The following is a 25,948-nucleotide window of genomic DNA, read 5'->3' as shown; positions in this document are numbered from 1 at the left end:
GCGTCTTCGGTCAAAACGGAAATTAATAGGAATTTTCGAAGCGTTTACGAATGAGGTTACAGAGGTTCAGCACAAGTGTCGTAAGTCGCAAACACCAGTAATTTAATAAGCGAACTGCTCCAGTTATCATTGTAATAACGAGCGATTAACGTGGTCACGTTCTACAGCTTGGAACAGGGCCCGCTGTTTACAGACTTATTTCCTGGCCGTGGAATATCTGTAACTCGCCTTGCAGATAAAAGGAACGTTTGCTTTTCGTGACCGCATTTGTCTCGCAATTAATTTACATACGTGCGTCAGCCGAGTGAACGACCCCTACCACATCGTTCACGAAATTCCCTATAAATTCCCTATCAAATTCCCTATTAAATTCCCTCCTCAATTCCCAGTTGGACGAAAAACGTACCACGAGCACCGACGTGCTATTAATTTCAGATTAATTATGTTTTACTCGTTTAAATTCATTATAAGATATTGTTTGCCGAGCGACTGGAAGTTGGATGAAAAATAGATTGAAAACGGTGTCGCGATATCTATAATTAACATGCCTCGTGGATTACCGATGACCCATGGTTATCTGTTGCGAAACTTTCGTTAGATAAAGAAAAATATTTTTCTTATACATTACTCGAGTACCATAGGGCAAAAGAATGACGAAAGTGCGACCATTTGGTGCAATTATTTCTCTCGTGCTTAATATTATAAGTAGATATCGAGATCACAGGCTCGAGGTTTCTTGTCTCTGTAATTATTCGAAACATACGGCTGTTATAATACCAATATTGATTTTCATCGTGATAGAACTACAACTCTATATACTTACTTCTTTCCGTTATATCATCCCGTTTATGATCATTTATGTACAGTATGTTCAGGTACAAATTACAAGCCGATAGTTCTGGTAATAATGTGCATTTTAGATAAATTTCATTCGAACTTCAATTTTTGCTACATCGTGCAATATTTTCCTGGAAATAATAAATATGCAAATTTCAGATGTATATTAAAATTGTAATACGATCTTCGTATTTTTCCCAATTGTTAGCGATTTCAAATCATGGTCTTTTTCATTTTTCACATAAAACGTATTAGGGAAATAATAAGAAAACAAGGGGAGAGATATATCGAAAATATAAGATAACGATTTATGGTAATCAGGTAATTCGAATGAAGGATAAATTCTGTGGTTTTCACAATTGCTTAAAAGGACTGGAGACAGTTCGCTTATGGAGATATAATTTAGAAGGCATTCGCTTAAAAAGATCGCGACGAGACGATCGTTAGAAGCAAAGGAAGCAAAACGATAAGAGTTGTTGGCACAAATGTGCACTCGTACGACTCCGCTTTAAACACATTTTCCCTTTCCAGAGTCTTATTCTATGTATATGGCTTCGAGTTGCGATTTTTCTTCGGTTTCTTTGCGTTATAAAAGCAAACGTCGTGTTGGACCAGCCAGGATGCAGGAAACCAGTTCAGGTTCCTCTCAGATGAGAGAAACACAATTTGTCGACCGGTTACGTCCCTGGTAACCTTACATTTATTTCCTTTAGTTATTATTATATATTAGTATATAATTATCGAATTTTTATTGAATATCTGCTACCATGCATACGTATCTAGTAGTAATTTATGCTCGATATTACTGTAGATTAGATGCTCTGGCAATTTTCCTGTATTTAGGAAAGTAGGAAGTAGACGTTTCATTTTCTATAAATGTAAGAAACTGGTTTCGGATGTCTATAATTAGAGATTATCGAATTAAACAGGAAGTCGACAGGACGCACTTCACATTGAGATTTCATGCAAATTTTAATTTTCACTGAATTATAGATCAACGTACCCTTAGTTTGGGAATTGAAGTTGCAGAAAGATAGGAGCAAGTTAAGCCTTACTCGAGAAAGAGGAACTAAATACTATGCACACTTTGATACATTCTTTTACATCGTTTGAAATTTAAAAAAATATAGGTAAAAATAGTGGAAAAGAAATCAAAATAATTATTGCTTCTGAAGATGAATGCTTCAAAATTCGAGTAACTTGAAACGTGCAAATATCTTGTAACTTAATATCAGTATTGCAGATTCTACGAATATTTATCTAGTTTGTATTCTTCTGTCAACGACACTTGGTGAACTCATCCGTCAGAGATGTCAGAGCTCAAGTGTACAATTTAACTGTAGACGTATGCAATTATGCATCACTGATCATGCACGCACAGTCTTTGACTTTGATTCCGTATCTCATTTGAAATATATTCGTACGAGCAGGTCTCTTCTATCTGTGTTCTCGTGTGCACGCGATCTTCTGGGTGTTAATACCAAAGTGTTATAGCAGAAACCACGGTATAGCTAGCGTGAAGTATGTTCAGTTCTCAACCATTTTTCGGCTGTTGAATTCAACATTACCGTATCGAGTGTTCTAACATCAGTGCTGAGTTTTAAATATTTAATCTCGGTACATTGTGATAATTTAATTTACCACCTCTCTATATCGTATCCACTGTGACACCTCTATCTCAAACGTCGAATTAAACTTACGTGAGTACTTGAATAACTAAAAGAAAGAAAATATTAATCGGTGGTTTTATCTAATGGCTTTATCTAATGGCAAGTTTCTTTCAAACATGTTTCATATTTCTATTTTATAGCTTAAAATTTTCTTCTACATTAATTTACCTTAAATAGCTGATTTTTAGACACAAGTATAAGTAGTATTGTATCTATTGCTCCTATATTTGAGCGTTTGGTTCACACAAAAGAATTCCAAAAATTTGTCTATTCGTGATCAGTTGCATTTCAATGTTGCTATTTCGATATACACCTTATCAATTATTTCTAAAACCAAGCCCAGTCAACCTACAGCTTGCCACATTCTTCTGTACAACCTACAAGCTGGTTTTATACCATTAACAATGTTGAAATAAATTTGCGAAATGTAGATAAGATAGATTCCTGTCATTTTGGATTATTCTTCTTATAGATATTACATTGTAAGAGGCAAGAATCTGAAATAATTCGTCGCTTGAACTTCGAGTATCTCATACGTAATAATTAATCTATCCTCTGCTTGATTTTCATCAAAAATAAGTTCCAATGTGCAATCATGCAATCATAACAAACACTGCAATCATAAACAAACAAGATTCATTCATCTTAATGAACTTTAAACTTACACTTACACATTTTGCAACAACCTTCATACTTTCTTTTTCCTGTTATTTTAACATTGTACCAATAATTCACGATTTTTATCGACTTCCTGAGATTGCTCGAAGATACCTCTTTTAAATGTACTTGCACCAGGATTAGAAGTTACTGTTCCTACGCGTAAAGTTAAGAGACAACCTGAAGCTAACGAGTTAAACTTTTTTCTCTTACCATCAATCCTCACACTAATGGCAAAAAATTAAATGGTACAGAGATACGATCAAGGGAATAATTAGCGACGACATCTCAGAATCACTCGTTCGATGGTATTAGTGCAACAAGTGTGCAGTGGCAACAAGTGCAGCGGTGATTGGAACGGCAACGCTGGCGGCTCGCGTTATCTTTTGCTGTCTTGCAACAAGCATTCAGTCAGTGACCCATAACAATTAGTGTCGTGGGGGAAGGGATAGCCTCTACGAGGGGAATGTTGATTAACGGAAGTGGAATAAACTTGCGTGATCCGGTAGGGTAAGTCCATCTCGACTTCTTGACCCTCGGCCTTCTCTCTTTCACTCGAGTAACATGCACAGATGCAACAGACATCGAGCCTCTAACTTTGATTATGACGATAATTGGTCGGTTGGAGACAACTCTTTCTCGTGTCGCAAAATATTTTACACATTTTCTGATACGGATCAGCAGCTCGTACGGTGAAATGAAACTGAAAAAAGAGATAAATCAAATAAAATTTGGAAAGCTTAACGAGCTTCTTAATGTAACAAAAAAAGATAGAAAACTAAGATATCTGAAGATTTCTTTGAAAAAATATAAATTTTAATTTTGGATATTCCTTTAGAAATTAAAAAATTGAGTGAAGTGGAATGTATTCGAATTTTAAGAAAAATATTAATTAATCGGTACAAATAAATAATATCGATTAGAAGAAAATTAATAAGAATATTAATTAAAAAGACTCGAAAAGTGTAATATTATGACGATGTTAACGTGATAGGAACAATATAAAAGTGTACTATAATGCTTCGGTACCTAGTATAACCTCAAAGTAGCCATTAACGTAACACCGGTGTAACGACATAATAATGCAACGATATCAATTCAACAGCATAATGACGGTAGTATAACGATGTCCGTATAAAACTGTAATGTAACAACATCAGAATATCCATGTTAATAAACCTACCCAGTTATAACACAACGAGCAGCGAAAACATTATTTCTATGTATAACACGAACGATACGTTCGTGTCATCGTACATACATACGACTCTTACCAATGCTACTCAAACTTTATCCCAGGCACGAACGCAATTTATCGAATCATCCATCTAACGAATTACCCATCCATCTTCTGCGAGCGAATAAATATACGCGAGCATGAATCTGTAATGCAACGTTTGCGAAAAGTTTCACGGAGAACCCGTACGCGCGCGTACTGATAAAATCGATCGATCGATCGATATCGAAGATTCCAAGAAGTAGAAGATGGTTGTTAACGGTGCTCGCAAAAATTTCCCTTTCGTATGTTTGTCACGTTGCTATGTAAACGAGATGATTTAACGGGTGGTGAACGACGAGTGCGTCTGTCTCTACGAAATATCATGCGCGCGCAGCCGGCGCGCGCTGCTGAGTAATGGCGCGAACGCGTGCGCAGTCATTTATACATTTCGATCATATTAGTAACGTTAAGTGCATTACTGTTAACGGCTGGGACAGCCGTTGAGAAAGAAAATTGATCGTGGCCAGGTTGGACGGACCGCGGATTCTATTTACGAATTGCGTGTCTCCCTTTCTAAATCCGTCATACGATAGCAATGTGGGGAATGAAGGGAACACGTCATTTTCATCTGCACCCGTGCTACGGAGGGACGAGATTGATGTGTTCACCGTAGTGAAAGACACGGGGCATTGTTTCGTGAGATGGATCAAAGCACCTTTGCAGAGAATGGATACGGGTTAGATGTTGCGGCTTGAGGAATTTTGTATAGTAGCACCGTTCATCCAACGTGGTACAATGAATGTTAATACTGGTAAATATAAAGAAAGGAAATAGCTTTACATTTTTGTAATATACGGGGTGTTACTAGACGGGAAGCACCATCATCATCATCTGCATACGAAAATAAATGGAGAAAAAGAAATAACATTTTCTCTTTTGAAGCTTCGTTTGCGAGCAAATTGATGCAAACGCGCTTAATAACCTTAGATTTCAACAACCTGGTATAACCCTGAAAATTAACTTTCGAGGATTCTACGAAAGCTTCGATTATTCATAGTTTAACAGTGTGAGTCATTTTATTCAGGAACATTGGTATTGAATCCTGCAATCGATGAATAGGAAGTCCATTTGTATGAGATGCTGTGTGTTCGAAGTCGTCTACCTTACCTTTCAGGGTTGTCTACAGTACATCAAACCCCGCGAGTTCAATGCATTCAATTCCACGAACTTGTGGCCATTTATATCACTTTCAAGCTAAACATACGATTAGTCACGTACAACCTTGTGTACGTCACGTCTTAGTTTTTGCTTCACTATATTACCTCTATCGTGGTTTTATGTGCTCAGAAATTATATACGTCTATAATTCCTCGCTTTGATCCAACAGTGGAGACTTAGATGGCTAAATTTAGATGCTATAAAGATAAAATATAATAACACAGCGATAAATAAATAATTTCTAAGTCGCATGCCAAATGAATCTAATGTTTAAAGTATAATCAAGAAAAATGATACCGACTCGCTCTACTGGCATCCACTGTTTTATTCAATCAAAGTAGGCAGAAGTTTGACGATTCAGATCGTACTTATTAGATCAAATTCAGTTCCAACAACATGTCCTTGTTCTTGTTTTATTACATTTCTTCCATTCAGTCGAACCATGTAAGGAACAGACAAGGAGAACCGTGTCGAGTACGAAGCTGATAGACCAGCAAATAGGAGTCACGTCATTAAAGTGCACGTGCATCGTGATTCACGAGCACAATAATTGCGATAATCATTTATCATACTCCTCCCTTTCCCTTTCACTGAACTCTCCGTCTTCTAGACAACAGGACTCACGTCTACGAGCTTCGCGGGTTGCATACGAATCACGGATTCTGTAAACTAGCTTCGATTTTGCTAAATCACGCAAACCGCGTGGCTACGACCGTAAATCACGAAGCACTGAGGAAAGTGGGTGCGAGAAAGCCGATAATTAAATGCAGCGGATAATTTACATATTTACGAAGTTAGTAGAAATAGAGGTTAGTTACCTATTTTCTACAATTTGCATAATTCTTTGACGTTCACAAATTTTATGTGTACTAAATTAAATTAAATCATGTAAACCCATTTCTCGCCGAAGTTTACGAGACAGTTAAATAATTCTTAAATAACGTTCGTAATTGCAGGAACACGTGCTGTGCTCTAATCGCCTCATAGAAAACGTAATGTCTTACCTACGCATTCAACGTAAATGTTTCCCTCATTATTCACGGATGATACCAAATCCTACTCTACGATGGATGCATTGGAGAACGAAATCGTTAGACCACGAATTCAGGCAGCGAAATCTGTACATGGCTACGTAACGATTGCGTTGGTTAAGTGGTGATCGCTTAAAAAGACATCTCACCAGGGCATGATTCGACTATGGCGCCGCTTCCGGTGTCTAATCCGCCGCGTAAAGACCCCTTTCGTGGTCCCGGCAACCACACGACCACGCTACTTAAATAATTCCTCCCCACTGGCTTCTGCGTCACGTAGACCTCGCTTCTTGTACCAGCGACAACTGAATCGCAGCGAGCGCGCGTACTCGATTGTTCTTTCAATGGTGATTTTTTCATGCCGCGACTATTCGTCACGTTATTTTCGAGCGCCCGCTCACGGAAACGCATCGAATTTCTTCACGACGATTCTCTCTTCGACGATATTCTCCCACGACGCTGTTGCATCCCCAACGCATCATTTCTTCGACAAGGTACGCCGAAAACTCTGTGATAAGAATGGTTCGAGCGGTCACTGCATGGTTAGGTGATTTTTCGAATATATGACAGGCGCGTGGATCGTAGGTGTTGTGATTTTACCATGTAACGTTAGGGTTGGTTCCTAGGAAGATTATCTCTTTCATCTCTGTTGGAGGACAGTGTTTACTTTATCGATATACGATAAAACGTCAGTCCGTTTTGCGAAGATCGTTTTCTTTGGGTTTTATATAGCGTGTTCCTGAAATTGTTAATAGAGGTGTAACATTTAGATAGCAACTTAATTTATTACTTTATGGGAAATATTTATGTTGAAATTAATTATTGTCTTTAATTATTTCAGATCTATTAACTTAACTTAATAGATTTGGAATAGTCTATTAACTTAATAGACCAAAGCTATGATATATGAAGAATGAAATTATTATTTTGGGAGAAGTATAAAATTGCCTAGAATGATTTATGATTCTCTAGGAAAAATAAACATTTTCCACGAGTCTTTTTTATTTCTTTGGGACAGAGTTTCTCCTTTCTAACGAATCACTTGTGACATTGTGTACGGTTGTCTTTAAATAACTCTTTAAATGCTCAGTCATCAATAGACGTATAAGAACGTTTCATAAAAAAGTGACGTACGAATTCATGATTGCACGCATATCGTATATAATTACATATATTATAACTTTCGAATATTCGAAGGTCGTTTGATATATCGTGTAAAATTTTTTCCACTGCAACTCGTAATGTGATCACAATTCACTTTCAACTTGGTCTACAACTTCATTGATAAGGTGTCAGTTATTTCAGTGTATCATAAGCTGACTCAGAAATAGTAGAATAATAAATAGTTCATAATCAAGCAAAAAATGTCCTAATATACGTACAACTTAATATTACATACAGGAATTCGTCTGTATCATTTTAATTATCCTATTTCTATATCACCATGACTAATAATCTTATAGAACAGTAATTATTATTACATCAATCTGTAAACAGTTGTTCAAGGCCTCCATAAGTTGTACCAAAATTGCAGTTGCTATTTTTATAATGATTCAAGATAGAGTACAAATATACTCTATCTTAAAGGTACTCATTCCCTCTGCAGTCACAGGTTATGATCTTTTATACTCCATCAAAGTCCTGAAAATGAGGACACATTTAAATTCCTTCAACGATGAAAAATTCAAATAATAATCATACCTATTACCGAGGAGACTTAACCTTTACGATCCTGTTAATGTACCACGTTAACATGTCCCATCTTTCCACTCCTAAAATTAAAATTTCCATCATCTCATAATACGTAAGAATCATCAATCGTAAATTCTTCCACCATACGTCAACGCATGCGCCTTGTGCACCCGCGAAGTTACGAAATTTCCTTGCCAGAAGCGACCACTGTTTATCTCGCTTTTACGTCTCCCTCGTACGGTTCAGCCCGCTCGATGCATAACACGTATTACGCAACAGTATACGTATGTATACCTGGCTGCAGCATCGCGAGTGAATGTGCAGAAGTGTCGATGCTGTTTACGATCGTTGAATTTCACGAGACTTTCTACGTTACGCTCGAACGAAACTATTTGTCGCGTGCCAACTGTAGTTGGAATTAGTTCCTAGTTTTAACAGCTTCGAATTGACACGATTACGTACCAGACGAGAAACGTTTAAGGCAAATCGTCGAATTTCCCTGTCGTCATCCTTGAAACGTCTCAAGGGGAGAACGGTAAATTAGGTTAAGAAACGGACGATGCGCGCGCATGCGTACCAGTGCGAACTTCACCCGTCTAAGTCGCCCGTGAACTTCTAATCGCCAGGCCACTTTCCTGCGTTGAACGGAGGACGGCGAAAGTGGAACCTGTTCCACTTCCGTTTTGCTAATTTGGAAGCTTTGCTGCCTATGGCTAGCCGGATGCGCGCTGCAGAATGTATTCCATTGTACCGTCTCAGCGAGTATTATGATTGTCGAAGGCTCTATTTATGCTTCAGTTGGCATTAAGTTTCTTTAGTTGCATATTCTTGGGAGTAATTAGAGCGCTGGTAATTAGAGTGTATCGATGGTTTTGGTAAGATATTTTGTTAGGGTAGATACTGGTAAGGAGAGCCTAAAGGTATTTTCCATTTTCTTTGATATCTACATTGTCTTTGATAATTATTTTTTTATATATTTTTGCTTGTAGATACTTCTCTTTCTGTATAGCTTCTTGTATAGTTGGTACAAGTAATACGTTTATTCTTCAATAAATTTGAAGTACATAGTTTCTGTAGAATATCTCAGATTAGAGTTTCATATTGGAATTAGTGTCGTCGTAGATGCAACGGTAATGCATTGTATTAAAATTGACTTCCTTATTTCTTGTAAATCCATTCGTTTTTGGTTAAATTAAAAATGGCTCTCTACATTGTAACGTGTAGAAAACTAACGAATTGATATACTGGGTTTCAACGTTAGAAAGTATTTTTCTCTTATGCACTCTACCTTCCTCGTGTCTTTTATTAAACGCTAAAATGGCAACGGATGAGGTCACCTTGAGGCGCCGACAGTTCTACGCGGTGAATCTTTTGGTGTAATCTTATGAATATGTATGGCAACTTTCCTTTGTAACGCAGTAACTGTGAATCTAGGTATGTGGAACAATCTTCCTTTCGAGATAAATCGACAAATAGCTTCCTATTATGTAAGATCATGCAGCAGTGGGTATTATCGGCGGAGGATGCGTAGAATACGATAGCTGGCCAATCTTTTGACTACTTCTGTAGCCTCGTTTTGGAATAACAGTGACTCCAATTTCCTTTTCTTATTTTTCATTATCATTTTTCCCTTTTTTTTTTAAGGAATCATTTTTTGATACTTTAACTCGATAGAAAATGTTTGAAATTTCCTTTCCTTTCAGTGGATTATTTATTCCAGTAATATTTATCAAAAGAAAGAGATTTGGAAAGCAGAGTTCTTATTGTTAATACAGTTCCATGAAAATATACGAATGTGTTATTAATCGAATTTTTCTTAAATTGAGATAATAAAACAGCTTAAAGGTTTTATAAAAATTGTGTCCTTATATACGCCATCGTAATTACAAATTTGATAACTCCTATAAAAAATTAGTAAATACACAAGCTTAATGTGAGGCGTGGAGGACTTCAGTTTCACTTTCACTCTGACCACACAGTACCCAGATCTTGTAAGGCCTGGGTGTATATATTCTGCTGTAACATTTTGTTATGGGATGTACTTGAAATTGAATTTCAATACAATAACTCATGATACATATCGAATTGTCATTGTTTGGTGTTACTGGTCTATACATATATATGTACATATATTTGCTTTGAGGTGCGAGAACAGTGATTCAAACAATCAAACTTGTTTCGCGACATGAAATCTATAAGATCTGAATAATGTAGTACCAAAAACACAACTAAGAGAGACTGATCTAAATATCTCAAAATTGAAAGTATTTCAAACACAACGTTGTTGTTACGTACAACACTATATCGGTAATGAAATTTTATGTACGGGTTTACGTATTTGTAAATAAAGTGTGTAATTTATACATTTTCTTTTTGCAATTTATAGCAATTTGTATATACTTTATAACTTAATTCTAAACCCGTACTATTATTTAGTAGCATCAATGATATACTTTTCAAATCAGGCCTATTTGTATATGGTACCTAGAACCTTATTGTGCGTAGGCCACTACATTCAAGCGTACTTTTACATAGACTCATTGATACTAGTGTGCTTGTGGTCCACTATCCACTGTCTTAAGGATACTTGTTTATGGTCTTACAAACTCTCCACTAGGTCTCACTATCCTAGTTTGTTTATTTAATTTCATGGTTCAGTGCATGTCTGGGTCTATATCCTACAGGATCTATATCACTACAGGAGACATTTATGGATTTATGTGAAATTTCGTGTGATTGGTCTTGTACTTGTATCTAACAAATGCTGTCTTCTTTATGTCACTTAGAAACGTAGAGGTATTTTTAAGTACTTTTAATTTGTCGCCCTAGATCTCAGGGATCGCAAAATGTATATAGTGAATTCTGTGGCCTCTGCACAGTTCGCAGTGACTTTCGGTACTGAAATAATAAATATCAATTTCACGTAGCCTAGATTATATATCTTGCCTGTTGTATAATTTCTGGTGTACTTACTTAACTTGCATTACATAATGCTTATGATCGTTTTTTTTTATTTCATATATTTTTAATATTATTAACCTTGTTTGTGTCTACAATACGTTGCTGCAATTCTTGCTCGTATTTCATTAAAATCAGCAAAATTATGTAATCTGACATAAACACATTTGCAGCGACATCGTATATGCTGATGCATTGTATGGTAAAAATTATGTGAAATTAGATATTTCTTTTGCGAAATAGTTACAATCTATTAATCAAACCGCTAATTAAGCAACATTAGTGGCATTCTAAAGAGAACGAATTCGTGGTGTCAGATAAATTGCTTCACGTGTCCCCAGAGAGATTTGATCTTCGAATAGTGAACACTAATTGAATTTCATTTCTTATCTTCGTCACTGAATCTCTATTGAAATTGTTAAACATAGGTGGCAAAAGAAATAATTTTGCAAATAACATTCCATGCTAATAACAGTGTAACGGTATCATGGGTGTCAAAGAAATTTGTTTCCCGTATTTTGTCACAAAACGAGTGCAATATTGCAGCATAATGGATTTCTAGAAATGTTATATTTCAGGAATTACGCTTTTAACTTGTGTAGTTTTTATATGTTTCCGTTCCATTGTTGTTGTGGACACGCTCTTGTAGAAACAATCACGGTTTACCGTATTAATTGACATGCCGAAACGGTATTCCATTTCGTGCCATACATTAATAGAAGATCTATAAAAATTAAAAACTAAAAATAAATATTTGTAATTAAAATATTTTTAATGTAAAGTTGAAAATTCAGAGTTCATTACTTATTGTTCTATTTATTATTTATTTAATTATATTTTAAATATTTATAATATTAAAACCCGTTGATCTGAAATGATCACTTTGAAACTAATTTCCAATTTCGAATCCCGAATACGAACACAGGACGTAATGACGATTAGTAAAGCCGAGCCGGGGAAACGCGTAACCGCATAATTGTCGCACGACTCAGGACAGAACAACGTCCAACAAGTAATTACTAACCAGTATTCGTCCAGATGTGAATCGAGGTAAAATATTTGTGCCGCTAGGACGATTGCCAGGTTGGAAGAAGTCCAAGGGTCAAGTATAATACAACCTTCGACTATTATGTGATTTATGCACGAGTAAAATCCTTTAACGATATTACTATGAAACCTTGTTCTTGAAATACTTTTTTACAGTCGTCAGTGAATAAGAAAGAAGAAGGTGTGAAGGTTCGATGAATTAACCTTTAGACACGTTCTTAGAGATTCTAATGAGTGCTATTGAATTATCCTGTGAGATACGTGTTACAAGTACTGTTCTCTTTTATGATAAGATATTAATTGGATCGAAAAAAATTATACTTATCATTTTAAAAATATCATCGACTTTATGGCAAGAAAGTCTTCGAATTACTATTTTTCTGTAACGAAAAGATCGCCAAGTGCAGAGGGCTAATTTGATCAATAAAACATACAAATCATTAGCTTCACCACCTTAAAAGGAAAACTATTAGTCACAGAAAATTTAAGCTCTACTCGTAAAATGACAGAAAGCTGTTAATAACGAGCGAAACTGTCTTTACTACTTAATAACAATAGTGGTTTAGCATTATTATCGCACATACCTGATATCTCTGCGTTAATTTATAAGAAAAAGAACGGTGTCAAACAGCTGGCCTTACTTCTTGTCCAGTTATCAACACGGAAGTAAGCGGCTCGAGTCTTTTCATTGTCAGACGCACTCCGTGAGCAATATACCGTTAACGTAGAGTGGCGCATAAATCGCAGCCGGCGTGCATAACGATCAATCGTGTCGCGTGGACATTTATCAAGATGCACGGACTCGCGTGCACGCGGCCAACCGAGACGAACGATCACAGAGGCTCGAACGAGCAATCGCTGCTCGGAACCGCCCCTTCCAGATCCTCCTGAAGTCTTGAGGAAAGAAAAAATGTAAGGATCTCGATAGACGAGGTTTCATCAGTCACGCAAAATGTCTACAAACGTTATTCGACATTTATAACGAATTTCGGTTGCACGTCGAATCTAAAAAAAAAAAAAAATGCAATGTTAACATTTACGAATATTGGTTATGATGTGTCATTTGAAGATAATACCTGTTATCGTTTGATTACTGAACCTGTTGTCCACTGTCCCACTAGTTTTATCTCCAACTGAAGGTATTACAGGAATCTTCACCGTGTTATCTTCTGAAAGGTAAGAAAGTGAGGTTATAAACAATGCAAAGCAAATGCGAGAAAAATTAAATAGATTGAAATAGTTCTTAATTATGTACGATACAACCTCGGAACCAATGATTTTTTCCAGTATATGGATTTGTATTATTACAAAGATGAAAACTCCGATATTCCAAAGGAACACTCGTAAACGTCGTCCAGCATTTATGTTCGCGCGCATCTGCAACGATCGCTCGAACAGCACGTATCATAAACACACTTGCTCGACTTAGGGAGCTGTACACACCAGGCTAAGTTATGCTGCGTTCATATTGGTGTTCGCAAGCAGCCACGACCAATTCGTGTATCATGTTCACCGTCAACGTGGACACTTCTATGCAGAAATAGCTTACAGTGAACTCATCAACGAACAATGAACGGTGTTCGTCTAGGTTAGGTAGATACATTTGAAAGCCTTTTCGTGTCCGGATACATCATATCACGTTCCCGACAAATTTCACTATTACTTCGCTTTCAAAGTTCAACTTACATCCGATCTACGACTGACGAACATTGGCGTCGATTAAAACGATTCGAAAATTACATATACCTCTACTCTAAATTGCAATTATGTTAATTACATTAACATTACATTTACATTAATTATAACGATATCAATTGCAATTGTATTAATTATAATTTAAATATACTATGACGACCTATATTCGTGGGATAATAAAGTCTATAAAATACCATAGTTCTCTGGACCATTTTTAAATTCAAAAATTATCATTTGTGTCTACATGAACCAGCATGAACTTTCATTAAACACCAAGCTGATAACCTCGTAACTACTCGTGTTCTGCTCCGAAGTTATTCGCCATAGCAGTATATGTATGCATGATGCTATGTATGTATTTCTCTTCACGATCTTCGCTGTAGATATAATATTACTTCTGCTGACAACTTTGATATATAAATCGGAGAATTTCTGAATCGTACTGACCAGCGTAGACGGGGCATTAGACCAAGGTGTTCGCCCGGCGACCAGGTGGGGATGAAGGCCACGTACTGCTTCTGCAAATGCCTCGACGATCTGCACCTAGACCTACAAAACGAGATAACTCGCGGCGATCTACCGGCGACTCGCGTCGCGCGTGCATTCACAGATCCGAGGCGCCAATAGACGCCACGGACTAAGGCGCGCGTTGTCATAGCCGTTCGCATACCGACTTTGCGGAAGATGGAAGTTCGCGTCGTAGGAAATTTGAATGTCGACTCGCGTTTACCTTGAAGCCGTCCACATTGTGATATTAATAGCTTTCATGGTGTCTTAATTGATGTGAAAATGTGAGCAGTTGTGGGGAAGTTCGTGTCATTTGTCACATCTCAAGAGTCATCACCATAAATTTGATCTAATTCCGTTAGATGTTTTGGTAATTTTTATTCATCACGATACTTTTTTAATGCTTAATTAGTGTATGTAATTGATTTTGGAGTCTTTAAGTCGAATTATTTGAAGATACACATGATAAAGTTCGTGAAGTTATCAGCCATTTTTAAAAGGCTTCAAACCTAACAGGTTCTTTCCATTTTTGGTATTATTTATCTTGTTTAAAAGACTTCCTCTTAGCCATCTAATAATATTTTTCTCCTCTAATCTTCATTTTTAATATCATAATCTTATTCCTGAAATAATTTTTTGTTATTTTTATTATTTTAATACTTCACGTGGTTTATTGTATTCTACAAGGAGTTTTATAAACCTATGTAAAATGAAGAGAAATTACTTTTCGGTGTTTCTTCGAATTTAAATGCTTGTTCTTAACATAAGTAATAGTATAATGGGATGGAAATGAGTGTCGAATGGAAGAAATATCGAAAGTGAATAACGAATATAGAAATCATATTTATAAAAAGCATTTCAAGGACGGCAGTAGTGAAGAATTAAACGCGTTGGAAGGCAACTTTCGTATTTCAGTAAAACATATTTTAACGACTCCCACAATGTCAGAACTTTGAGCAAGAGTCTGCATAGTAAAAAGCATCATTTAAAAACTGACTCGTAGGAACGCCAAGAATCTACAAAGAAGTTAGCAGTGCGGTACCTGTTAAACACTTCGTTACAATCCTCTTGCAACTAGGTTTTAAATTAGTAGAATAGCTATTTTTAAAGATACCGATAACTTTCAAACAAGAAACTTCTTTTCCCCTTTCGTTGGTATTAATTATTACATATGCAAAATATTTACGATAATAATTACGTGCATTTCAAGCAGCGATCGAGCATCAAGGATAAACTTTATATAATTATTCAAGCGTTTAATGCTGTATTTTTCATCGCATACTTCTTTTATGAAAAGCACTTATTCATCTTCAGAATATTTATTTTCAACTGAATCATTGAATCTTTAAAACTAGAATCATAGTTTGTTCATTCTTTTGTCTTTCCCAAATCCGAATCTCAACTTTAAATATTGCCAGCAATTGGCTTGAATTTAATAAATTTTGACCTGAAAAACATTACAAGTTAATATAAAATTATCACTTCTTTTCTAATAATCAGTCTTTTCTTTTGTCAAAAACACATAAATATAAAGATCATTTTATAATTCTTAAATAGAATCCGTCCAAGTAATTCAATAACTACTACACTGTCCGAGAGTACAGAATTTTTCAACAAACGTACCTCAAAGTCTCAAGAAATACAGAGAGACGTCGCAGATAAATCTCACTAATTCTTGCCAATCTCACCAAACAAGTTCCCATTCGCAAAACCGGAAACCCTTCAGACTTTTTTCCATTTCACTCGAAACAAAAATCCCGCTCATCAAACATCCTTCCTTCATTCTATTCTCATCCTCGGTACCTCGGTCTAAAAGCAATCTCGTCCCCTGTTCCAGGTGGTTCCGCCGCAGGCAGCCGCGAGAGATGTGGTCGCGCACGCGATTCTTGCTCCTGGCGTGGATGATCGTGTTGCTGTTCGGTGCAAAACTCAGCAACGGATCGCAGAGGCCGCGTCTCGGCGGCGCCGTGAACATCTTCAGCCGCTACGGCTACCTTAGCATTAGCATGAGAGTAGTTCCCAGAAATGACACCGACACCTGGATCTTCCGTGAACCTACGTTAGACGTTTTCAGGAATCCCGTGCCAGTGACAAGCAAGCAACGGCAGCAGACCGCTGTGTTCGACGGAGACTTTCATATGGAGTTCTGCGACAACGTGCGCCAGCTGTTGCAGGCCTACTTCCGGGACTTCACGTTTGAACGGTTGGAGAGGCCATGGCGAGCGTTCACCGCTAGCTGGTCCAAGGCGGCCATAGCTCGTCACTTGGGCATCAACTCATCATTCATCACGGGTGAACACTGTTACGTGCTGGTGCGCGTCGCCAGGTTCCGGGACAACCAGAAGCTGGCTAGTACCGCAGATTCGATGATCCTAGACGAGGCTGTTCTCCGGGAAACGGAGAATGTCACAGTCGGTGATACAGCCAGTGTAGTGCGGTTCATCAAGCACTTTGGCTCGCACTATATCGCGGCTTACGTCACTGGAAACTCTTTGTACCAGGTGAGGGTTGAAGTATCATACGTACTTGTGTATAGTAACCCAGTATACGACAAGATGATAGTGTATCTCATGATTTTCAGTGTCTCTCTTCGATGCGGTATATTTCTGCAAAAGAAAATCGTGAAATTACTTTTGTAGCTTCGGTGTGGAGATCATTGGTAATGTCAGATCCTCTGGATACGTAAATTTATTCTTTAGAAAATTATGTTTCAGTAGTAATTATCAATCTTATCAGACGTTTCTTTCCGAAGGACGTGACTTATATTCGGAGACCGCACAGTTTTGATAATCGTTATGATACTGGTTCGTAAAAACCTCAAATGCCGGATGTTAGAACGTTGGAAGTGTGGTTTAGATCTTTGATATGTGAAAGTTAAATGATATAAAAGTGTTTTTATCTTAGCTTCGTTGATCTGGGAATTTTTAAGTATTTTTATGCAGGAATACTATAACTTCCCTCTTTTGAGAAGAAATTTTTTAATTATGACTGTATTCGTCTTATACTTTTCTTCATTTTGATTTATACTCAAAATAATGATTAACATCTACAATATACATATATGTATATTATTTCATATAAAAATTTCATGTTTGATATATTTAATTATATTAAATAATTTTAGTCTATCATTGATCTAAATGCAAACACGTGCTATTATTTCCTCCTGTTGTCCCGTTCATGAATACCTTCTATAAAAATATACCTTTTCAAATTACGTGTTATCCCTACTGCAGCACAATGGAAACATCCATGAATGGCGTCACAGAAGCATAATTTATTTCACAGCTGTCATATCTAGCATAAGGCTAACTAAATTGACATCCACGAAATAAGGCTTAATGCAATTTAAAATCGTTATAGGATTTAAATTGAAATGCTTACCCTTTAAAAATACAAATAAATACTTGCTACTGGCGTATTCGAATAGAAAAGGATTATAGCACTTCTCTTCAATAAAATCTATAACAATAAATAGCAACGATATAAAAAATCCTATTTAGAAATCTCTTAGGAATCTAATATAGAAAAATCATAAAATTTATAATAACGTGATAAAAGATCCCAGACTTTCAATAACTGAATCTTTGATCAACGATTAATCCTTCTATTCTACTAGACAAATCCACGCAGATCCTGTTGCGTATAATATCAATCTTGGTATCTCTCCTTTGATACTCGTGCAAAAGCAACGATTTATAGGTTTATAAAATTTATTGCTTCAAGTTTTGCTTCCGAGAATCAATTTGAATCTCTATCTAGTATCGCCAAACCGGTAACACTCACGTTGCAAGATGCTGCCAAAGAAATCCTCTTTCAATATTAATTGATCTTCCCATACAGTCAAAATTACACGTATGAGCCAATGTATCCTCCTGTCTCTCTTGTAGCAGCGTATAAACCTCAACGCCAGAATAATGACACTGAAGCATACACTCGTTAATTTAATGACCACCCAGTTGAAGTCGTTAGAAACAAGAAAAGAAAAAATACAAGAAAATAAATGACTATTATTACCTTGACTACTTAGTTAATAACGAACGTGGACTTCGCAGAGTTTACCCACAATGTATTTTAAGAGATGGCGCAAGTGAGTAGTGGGTAATTCCATGTTCAAAAATAAATGAAAAGTGTGAAGTAAAATTTTTTCATTTGATGTTCACTTTCCGAAAAAATCGATTTCGAAAATTCATTGCGTGCATATGCACTACACCTGGGGTGCCATTCAATTGTGCATTTATTCATTTTATTAACCTGAATATAAAAAAAAAAAACAATGTAAAGTGTCTTTTAAAATGACAATTGAAATGTCTCGCATTTTGGAATAATTTATTTAATTGTTTTATGCACGGTTGTATTGATTAACAAATTGAAAAAGGATATAATCCCGTTTGAAAAAAGCAAAGTTGAGCTTTATGTGTCCTCTAAAGCGTTCAACATCATTCCCATTTATGATCACTTACTGAACTTCCAATTTATTTTTGTAGAAGGTCGTATCGCGTGTATAAAATACGCGAGCATATATAATAATACAAGGTCATATAAAAAAATTAATGATAGGAACGAGAAGCTTTTATTTTGCTATATTTCATATTCTTCTTAAGTAACGCATTAATTCATATGTAAACAATGGTGTTCTACAATATACTTACAGGTTACCCAATATGGATGACATTGTAGTCAAACTGTCAATTTCTTATTTGAAATAATATCGCGTATTGAATATACCAACTGATGTCTTCTTTCCTCACTCTAAATCATACGAATGTTGTCTTTCTTTTAAATGTACATATACAAATCCATCAGTGGTACCAATCGTTTTCTGATATCTTTTGCTAAATTCACATAATTGGTCAAAATACTAAAAATATCTGTATTGCTTTCAGGTGTTTGTGTATACGCAACAGGCGTACCTTCGTATCAAAGAGCGGTTGAAGACCCGTGGCGTCGCAGATTTATCGAATACTGAATTGAGCAATTACTTCTCGCCATGGTATGCAGAGCACATGGGCTCTATACAGGCGGCTAGCGGAAACCGCACTGTCGAATCATGGGCGGTAGAACGACTTCGAAACCAATACTATATTTTCTCGTACGCCAGTCTGTTGAAATTGCACGGAGACGCAATGTTGCTAAAGCAACTAGACGGACTGTTGGGGAACGAGGCGCTGCTGCAGCTGCAGCTAAAAACGATCGCGCCAATTTTTAAAGACCCTCGACGTCGCGAGTGGTTCCTCGAGGTGATCGACAATTACTTTAAGCTATGGGAGGTAAATATGTGAAGTAGAAAGAGTCCTAAAAAGGAGAACATTGGTACACCTCCGTTTTACTTAAGTAATGTTACGTACCGGCCGAATCTGAACGTGGAAGACTACGGTATACGAGTACGTATGTATTCAGAACAAAGATGATGACCGATGACTTCGACAGAACGATCTTCCGTCGTTCTAGGACAATTATAGTGTTCGAAAAGTCGTTAGTCACGGTCCGCTGGAAGTTCACTATTGTTTCTCCGTCAAACGGACGCTAGAATTTAATAGAGAAACGCCCAACTACTATATTGTTATTAAATAAGTATTTATTATTATAATCGACGATAGAAAACATTTTTATACAAACGTTTTAAATATATATGCATATCACAAGCAATTTTCGCAAAAGTGACTGGAAAATACGCGATGTACCGTTTCTGCGTTTGCCGTTTCCATTTTTGATATTGGTTTAATAATTTCTATTGCATTTTCGTTTAAGCTCTTCAAGAATGTAGCGACAAGTGCAGAATCAGAACTCGTGGTTTTTTCTTCTTTCTCGCGCTGATTTTCTTTTCGGATATAATCGAAATTTAGTAAACCGATACTTTTGAAAATATGCATTGTTTATTTTATAATATGTTTTATGCTTATGAACTTATGGACGTCTTTTTTTAAATCGAATTAAAATTAATCGATGTGAGTATTTGAGTATAAAAGAACAGTTAATTTGTATGCTTCATTTGAACGAACAAAAATTATTTTATTGGCACGATGGAACGACTAATAAGTAAAATTTATAGGAAAAGTCAATTTGTTTGATCTTAAATGTTAAATGTTATTATAGCCTTTATGTTCGATTATTGTTTGACTTTCCTCAAAAACGTAGAATTATAACAATAAACGTAATAAAAGTGTGAAACAAGTTCAATAAAAATGCGAGAAAGTTCAAATGTTTTTTAAAGAATAATCATTTGAAGATTAAAAAATACACATAGGTGTATTAGAAAAATCAGTATTTTTATATGAAATTCGATTATATTATATATAAATTATCCTGTAACTGACTTTCAAACTAACAGAAGAATCTTGAAGAATGCGTACTTACTAATTTTTATCGAATTTTGTACATACGTATAAAAGTTCTTATTGCTTATACATAGCACTTAGAAATGCGTTTACAATATTTTACAAAATACAGCCATTTCAACGTACTATGTTTTATTATATATATACGAAATTTCATACCAATCGATGAGTTCGAATTCTTCAAGCTTCTTTACGAGTTAACATATCACGAACAAAATGTAACAACTCTTATTATGCGAACTCTCATATAAAAGAACAACTGGTTTAAAAATTATTTAAATTTCGTCATTTCTAATTTGCACGACATTTTTCTAAGAAAACACGCAACAATTGTAAGTGGATTGACCTATCTCCAGAAATATTGACTGTGGTAAGATTATTCAATTCTATTAATATATAATAATACTTAGATTCAAAATTCAAATATCACATTGCCTATTGACGGTGATATTGATTTGAATACGTTATTAGCTACGTTTCATTATAAATTCGTGAACAATTATTTGTGCATTAAGCTCAATCGGTTTTTTTAAAGGTGTGCAATTTCGCAGATGCTTGTTGCTCTCTACCTAATTTTCTTCCATTAACAACCAATATAACTGGAGTTTCGACGCGTATAGATTTGAAGTCAAAATCCTGGAAAAGCATATACTTATATAATCGTTCATTTTAAAACAAGCATATACCAGTACAATAATACTAACGTTATTCTGATAAGAAAATTTTTGATGAATCACAAATGGTTCAGGTATAGCAACAGAATCTCCTACAGTAATTCCACGTCCTTTAGCAAGATTATATACTGTTACAGCAATACACGTTTTTTCTTCGTCAACGAGACAAAAAGCGCTGGAAAAGATATTTGTTAATTATGATAATAAATGCTATTCGTCATTTGTTACAATTTTTTGAAGATGAAAAATACACTTACAAAGGTACACAATCAGTGTCTTGTATCCAACACACTACTTTTCCAAATATAACTTTCTCTGGATTTACTCCGAGGGCTAATTCTTTCAATAATACTAAATCTAATTTTACAGTCTTCTGACCAGACGTGAAAGAGCCACCTTTGTATGGTCCCAAATGCTTAACATCCAATGCCTACATTTAATCAGAAACCTATAAATATGTATAGGTACCAATATCATGTATTACATTTATAAAATCTTATAAAACAAAAGTCATCTTGAAATCATATGTCTATTATAGAAAAAAATGTATTGTTTACAAAAATTTAGATACCCTTATCATTTGGTACAATCTCTTCGTCTTTACTCTTCCATTACTGTTTACTGAATTTTGTACATCTTTTAAATATTGTAACAATTCATCCCTTTTGTTACGTGGTGTTTCCCATACTGGATCTAATAGTATTGCTCTTGCAAAAGACTTTAATGCTAAACTATATTCCTCTTGATACTTTAAGGCCTATTGTTATAATTTATTTACATAAATGACAAGAACTCAACTTCATTAATGTTGTATTGAAAATAATAAAATGCTTACCACTGCCTTATTGTGAAATAAATCAGGATTACTTCCTGCTACAATATCTTTTTCCTAAAAAAAATTCCAGTAATTTTATTGCTAGTCCATAATGAATGTTTAAAATTGTCACAATCCAAAATAACTTACTGCTTGTGCATAAGCTGACATGCAAAGTCGTAAAGTTGCAGGATTTTGTGCTACTGTAAAAAAGGAAGACAAATAAGCATTTCCCAAAATTGCCCAAGAAATGCCATCTGTTGTATCAAGACTAACTGCTTCCTTAGCATATTCTACACCTTTCTGTATATTTTGTATTCGTTGTTCAGCATTAAGGACTGGTTCTTGTCTGAATACCATTGATAAATTTCTTAAAGATATTTTATTCCTACCCTAAAATATTTATTATCACATTTTAATTAACAAACAATTATATAACAATAACAGAATGATAGACATAATATGAAAGAAAAATTTTACATGACGCAAAGCTCCAACAAAACAATTTTTTGCTTGTTGAATATCATCATTTTTCCAGTAACATTCCCCTAATTCATTCCATGCCTCTACTAAGTTAGGTTCTAATTTCACTGCTTTTGTTAATAACTCTTCAGCTTGAGGTATAAAACGTTCTGTAACATTTAAAGCTTTTCCCCTTAGATAATAATATTTTGCACGTGATCCATCAATTTCATATCCTTTACATTCGTCAAATTTATTTAAAGTATCTTTCATTTCTTTTTCTACATCACCATTCTTTTTAATAGCTTCATCAATAGAATGATTTTCAAAATAGTGATCTCGAAAAAAATATAATGCATTTACTTTCTCCTAAAATAAGTAGATAAAATAAGTTTCACATAAGAATAAAATAAAGATTAAAAGAAATTTAACTATGAAATTATATATTTCTATAAGCATTTAAATTCGTTTACTAAATTGTAAGGAAATGAAGGAAAAAGGTTATGTTCTACGTATCATTGAAAAAATATAAGCGAATTGATTAATTATTTAAATTTTGTTATTAAAACGGTGTATATACCGTCAACGCTACAATGGGATCTTCTTTAACAACGTTTGCAGATTTTGCTCCTGCAACCACTTTATCATCTATAATTGCGGACATTTTTTAAAATACTTTCATAAACAGCTTATCACAGAAATTTCATTGTGCGTCAGATACACATGGGGTTTCTACTTTTATACATAATTTACAATTATATACATGCGAATTAACGCGTACACAAAACGGTATAATCTACCATTCGGAAACTGTCAAATTGTAATGCTAACAGATTATTCGAGTAGGTTATGTAGTATATTAATGAAACACTAGTATAAGGTACTACCCGCAATAACGTTAAGCGTGAACATTATCAAGTAATTTACTTTATATGAAAAAATTGAAAGTGCTAAAGCTTCGATTTTACAATTTTACAATGATAATCATAATAAAAGTAATTCAAAAATGGTTTTCAATTTATGATTTTTCACATGTTTACGATAAGCTTCGTTCGCATGATTATTATAAATGCGGTATCTAATATAGTACCAGTATTGACCAAGAATAGCGCCACTAGTATGCCTCCCACTGCCACCTGTCGTGAACATCGAACGAGGCAACTAGTACAATCGTGTACTCTGTGACCAAAGCTTCCCCAGAAGGTTGCATCGTCTCAGGATCGCCATTTTATGTGTTTGGCTCTGAGACTGGGACGGTGGGTGCGTGCGGTGCAAACTACAGAGCGTATTCCGTGTATTATCTGCAAGATGTTACCTAAATACTTTGCTCCCGACATGTACAAGTAACGACAGGTGTCGGAGTGTGTGATCGGGCAGCGAAGGCTCGGGCCGAAATGGTCCCGGAATAGTGAGCTGTGCGTGAGTGTGTTTTCATCGAGTAAGTGCGTCGCACACTGGCTTTTCACTGCTGTCACCGTTTGTTAAATACCTGTGCCATTCGAAAAGTCGGCTTTGGGTCAAATTACGGACGGCCTCTGGATTCCTTGCGACACCCTCGCCAGCATCTACGATGAGTTCGCGCAACATACCCTCAGACAAGGTGAGTCTTGTCACTTGCTCTAATATGTCTACCGCACCCTTCCGCCTCCTCTTTCTCCTTTATCCTTCGTATCCACGCAATCCCCGGCTGCCGTTCGATAGCGATCGTATAGTACCGTTTTACTTAGCCGTACTTTTATTCACTAAGTCAGGGTTATCGGATCGTCAATACGTAAAATTGTAGTCGGATCAATGAGATGCTTTCTCGCGCCTATCGACTGCCACTTTTTCCGATTAAACAACGGATGTGCACCCTCGTACCAGCGATAATGATATCTTTTTTTTTCTTTTTCATTACGGTATCTACCCGTTTCCTATGAATCATGTTACTCGTACGTCAGTATTTCGTTAAGCATCTGACAGAAATATTCCAACGAAATGTTCAACGTCAAACTAAATCTCGTGCGGTAAAGCGTACTCCAGCACCTTTTAACACCCTGTTGGTGGATCGTAAATCGGTACAACGGATTTCACGTCATCGGTAGTTAACTTTATTTATCGATGCCATCCTCCACGTCGTAGTACCATCAAGCACTGTCATAAATTTACACTTATAATTAATTAATCGACAGAGGTCTGTCTTTGATTATAATGCCTTTCGTTCGAGCGACCACCAATTTTGCCGGTACTTCTTTCTTCTCGCGTCAAGAGCTCACGCTGTCGAGCTGTTCTATCCCGCCATCCCCTCCCCTCTCCTTCTACAATTCCCTTGCCCAGTACTGTGAATTAATTGTGTCGTGAAAGTCGTGACGGAACGTTCTCCACGCTTTGTGAATTAGACCTACCGTCACTTACCATGGAATCGTCGCGTTTTTTTTACAAAGTCGTCGCTACTCGCGCGAAGTGCACTCGTAGCCGACCCAACAAGGCTGTTTAATTGGCACCAATCGGATCACAGGCACAGGCCAAGTATGTACTTTGTGCGTCGATCAGTGTCCCTCTGTCTCCTATTGATTCCTCTTCTTCGGCTTTTGTTTCGCGTCTCGATATTATTAAATCAACGGCCGTGTGCGGCAACGTAGTGGAATATGCTGTCGCGCGAACGCGCGCGCACCCTCGGCCGCGGGCTAAAGAATAGATCGACACACACGGCCTATTCCGCTAAAAATAGCGCGCATCCAAAATTCAGCGGCATCGATGGAGTGTAAAATAGATGCAAATATTTGCGCGGCCCCTTTTCGCGCGGATTATGCACGCCATTCCGGGCTATTTTCGTATCGTACCATAACAACCCCCCTGTTTGTAATTAATTGGCGATGTGAAGTACACTTGTTCGTGTTAAATGAAAATTCGCGCGGTTTCGCGCTACACAGCGGGGAGAAATTTGTTATTCGGAGGAATCTAAGTTAATTCATATTTGTTATGCAAGAATGAAAATTTTGCGTTGGAGGTTAAGGTATACTTATTCAATGCAAGTCATGGTTTTACATAGTTTATGAGTTAACAAAGTCGATGAAATTTAAAGACTTGGAGACTTGTATTGAAGTATCATTTGGTGTAGGACCCCGGAAACTAAATCACTTCGTATTA

The 25,948-nt window shown here is 36.1% G+C and overlaps 3 protein-coding genes across 8 annotated transcripts in view; 2 read left to right on the top strand and 1 right to left on the bottom strand.

Annotated features, from left to right (window-relative positions):
- Positions 1-20,076, top strand: part of tsl (membrane-attack complex domain containing protein torso-like) — a 36,586-nt gene extending 16,510 nt beyond the window's left edge. The window contains exons 1-3 of one of the 5 annotated variants that reach the window (XM_017901778.1): positions 2,276-2,537; positions 16,369-17,032; positions 19,418-20,076. In XM_017901778.1, the coding sequence (XP_017757267.1) occupies positions 16,397-17,032; positions 19,418-19,813 (1,032 nt within the window). In that variant the 5' untranslated portion in view covers positions 2,276-2,537; positions 16,369-16,396 and the 3' untranslated portion in view covers positions 19,814-20,076. Of the gene's footprint in view, positions 1-2,275; positions 2,538-3,490; positions 3,675-6,998; positions 7,127-14,824; positions 14,902-16,368; positions 17,033-19,417 lie in introns of those variants that run through there. The other 4 variants (XM_017901754.1, XM_017901785.1, XM_017901762.1 and 1 more) reach the window with 4 other exon arrangements.
- A 1,169-nt stretch (positions 20,077-21,245) lies between these two features.
- LOC108548508 (tetratricopeptide repeat protein 5) lies at positions 21,246-23,627 on the bottom strand. The gene is made up of 8 exons (XM_017901483.1): positions 23,400-23,627; positions 22,838-23,188; positions 22,508-22,750; positions 22,379-22,432; positions 22,115-22,300; positions 21,801-21,973; positions 21,574-21,718; positions 21,246-21,505 (listed from the first exon to the last, which is right to left on the bottom strand). The coding sequence occupies exons 1-8, from the start codon at positions 23,481-23,483 to the stop codon at positions 21,386-21,388; spliced, it is 1,356 nt and encodes a 451-aa protein (XP_017756972.1). The 5' UTR covers positions 23,484-23,627; the 3' UTR covers positions 21,246-21,385.
- A 376-nt stretch (positions 23,628-24,003) lies between these two features.
- UBL3 (ubiquitin like 3) overlaps positions 24,004-25,948 on the top strand; it is a 92,181-nt gene continuing 90,236 nt past the window's right edge. For both annotated transcript variants that reach the window (XR_001890275.1, XM_017901701.1), the window contains exon 1: positions 24,004-24,419. Coding sequence is in view for 1 of the 2 variants with exons in the window: in XM_017901701.1 (XP_017757190.1) it covers positions 24,390-24,419 (30 nt within the window). In the remaining variant the exon portion in view is untranslated. The remainder of the gene's footprint in view (positions 24,420-25,948) is intronic.

This window comes from Eufriesea mexicana, unplaced genomic scaffold, assembly GCF_001483705.2.
Source record: "Eufriesea mexicana isolate 0111107269 unplaced genomic scaffold, ASM148370v2 scaffold474474821, whole genome shotgun sequence".
NCBI lineage: Eukaryota > Metazoa > Arthropoda > Insecta > Hymenoptera > Apidae > Eufriesea > Eufriesea mexicana.
This window is presented reverse-complemented; position numbering and strand designations above follow the sequence as displayed.

Excerpts from the sequence above, each read along its gene's own strand:
- LOC108548508 (XM_017901483.1), bottom strand. The coding sequence starts at position 23,483 with ATGTCCGCAATTATAGATGATAAAGTGGTTGCAGGAGCAAAATCTGCA. Across the intron at positions 22,433-22,507 it reads TGTCAGCTTATGCACAAGCA|GAAAAAGATATTGTAGCAGG; the intron begins GTAAGTTATTTT and ends AATTTTTTTTAG. Across the intron at positions 21,719-21,800 it reads GACACTGATTGTGTACCTTT|CGCTTTTTGTCTCGTTGACG; the intron begins GTAAGTGTATTT and ends TATCTTTTCCAG.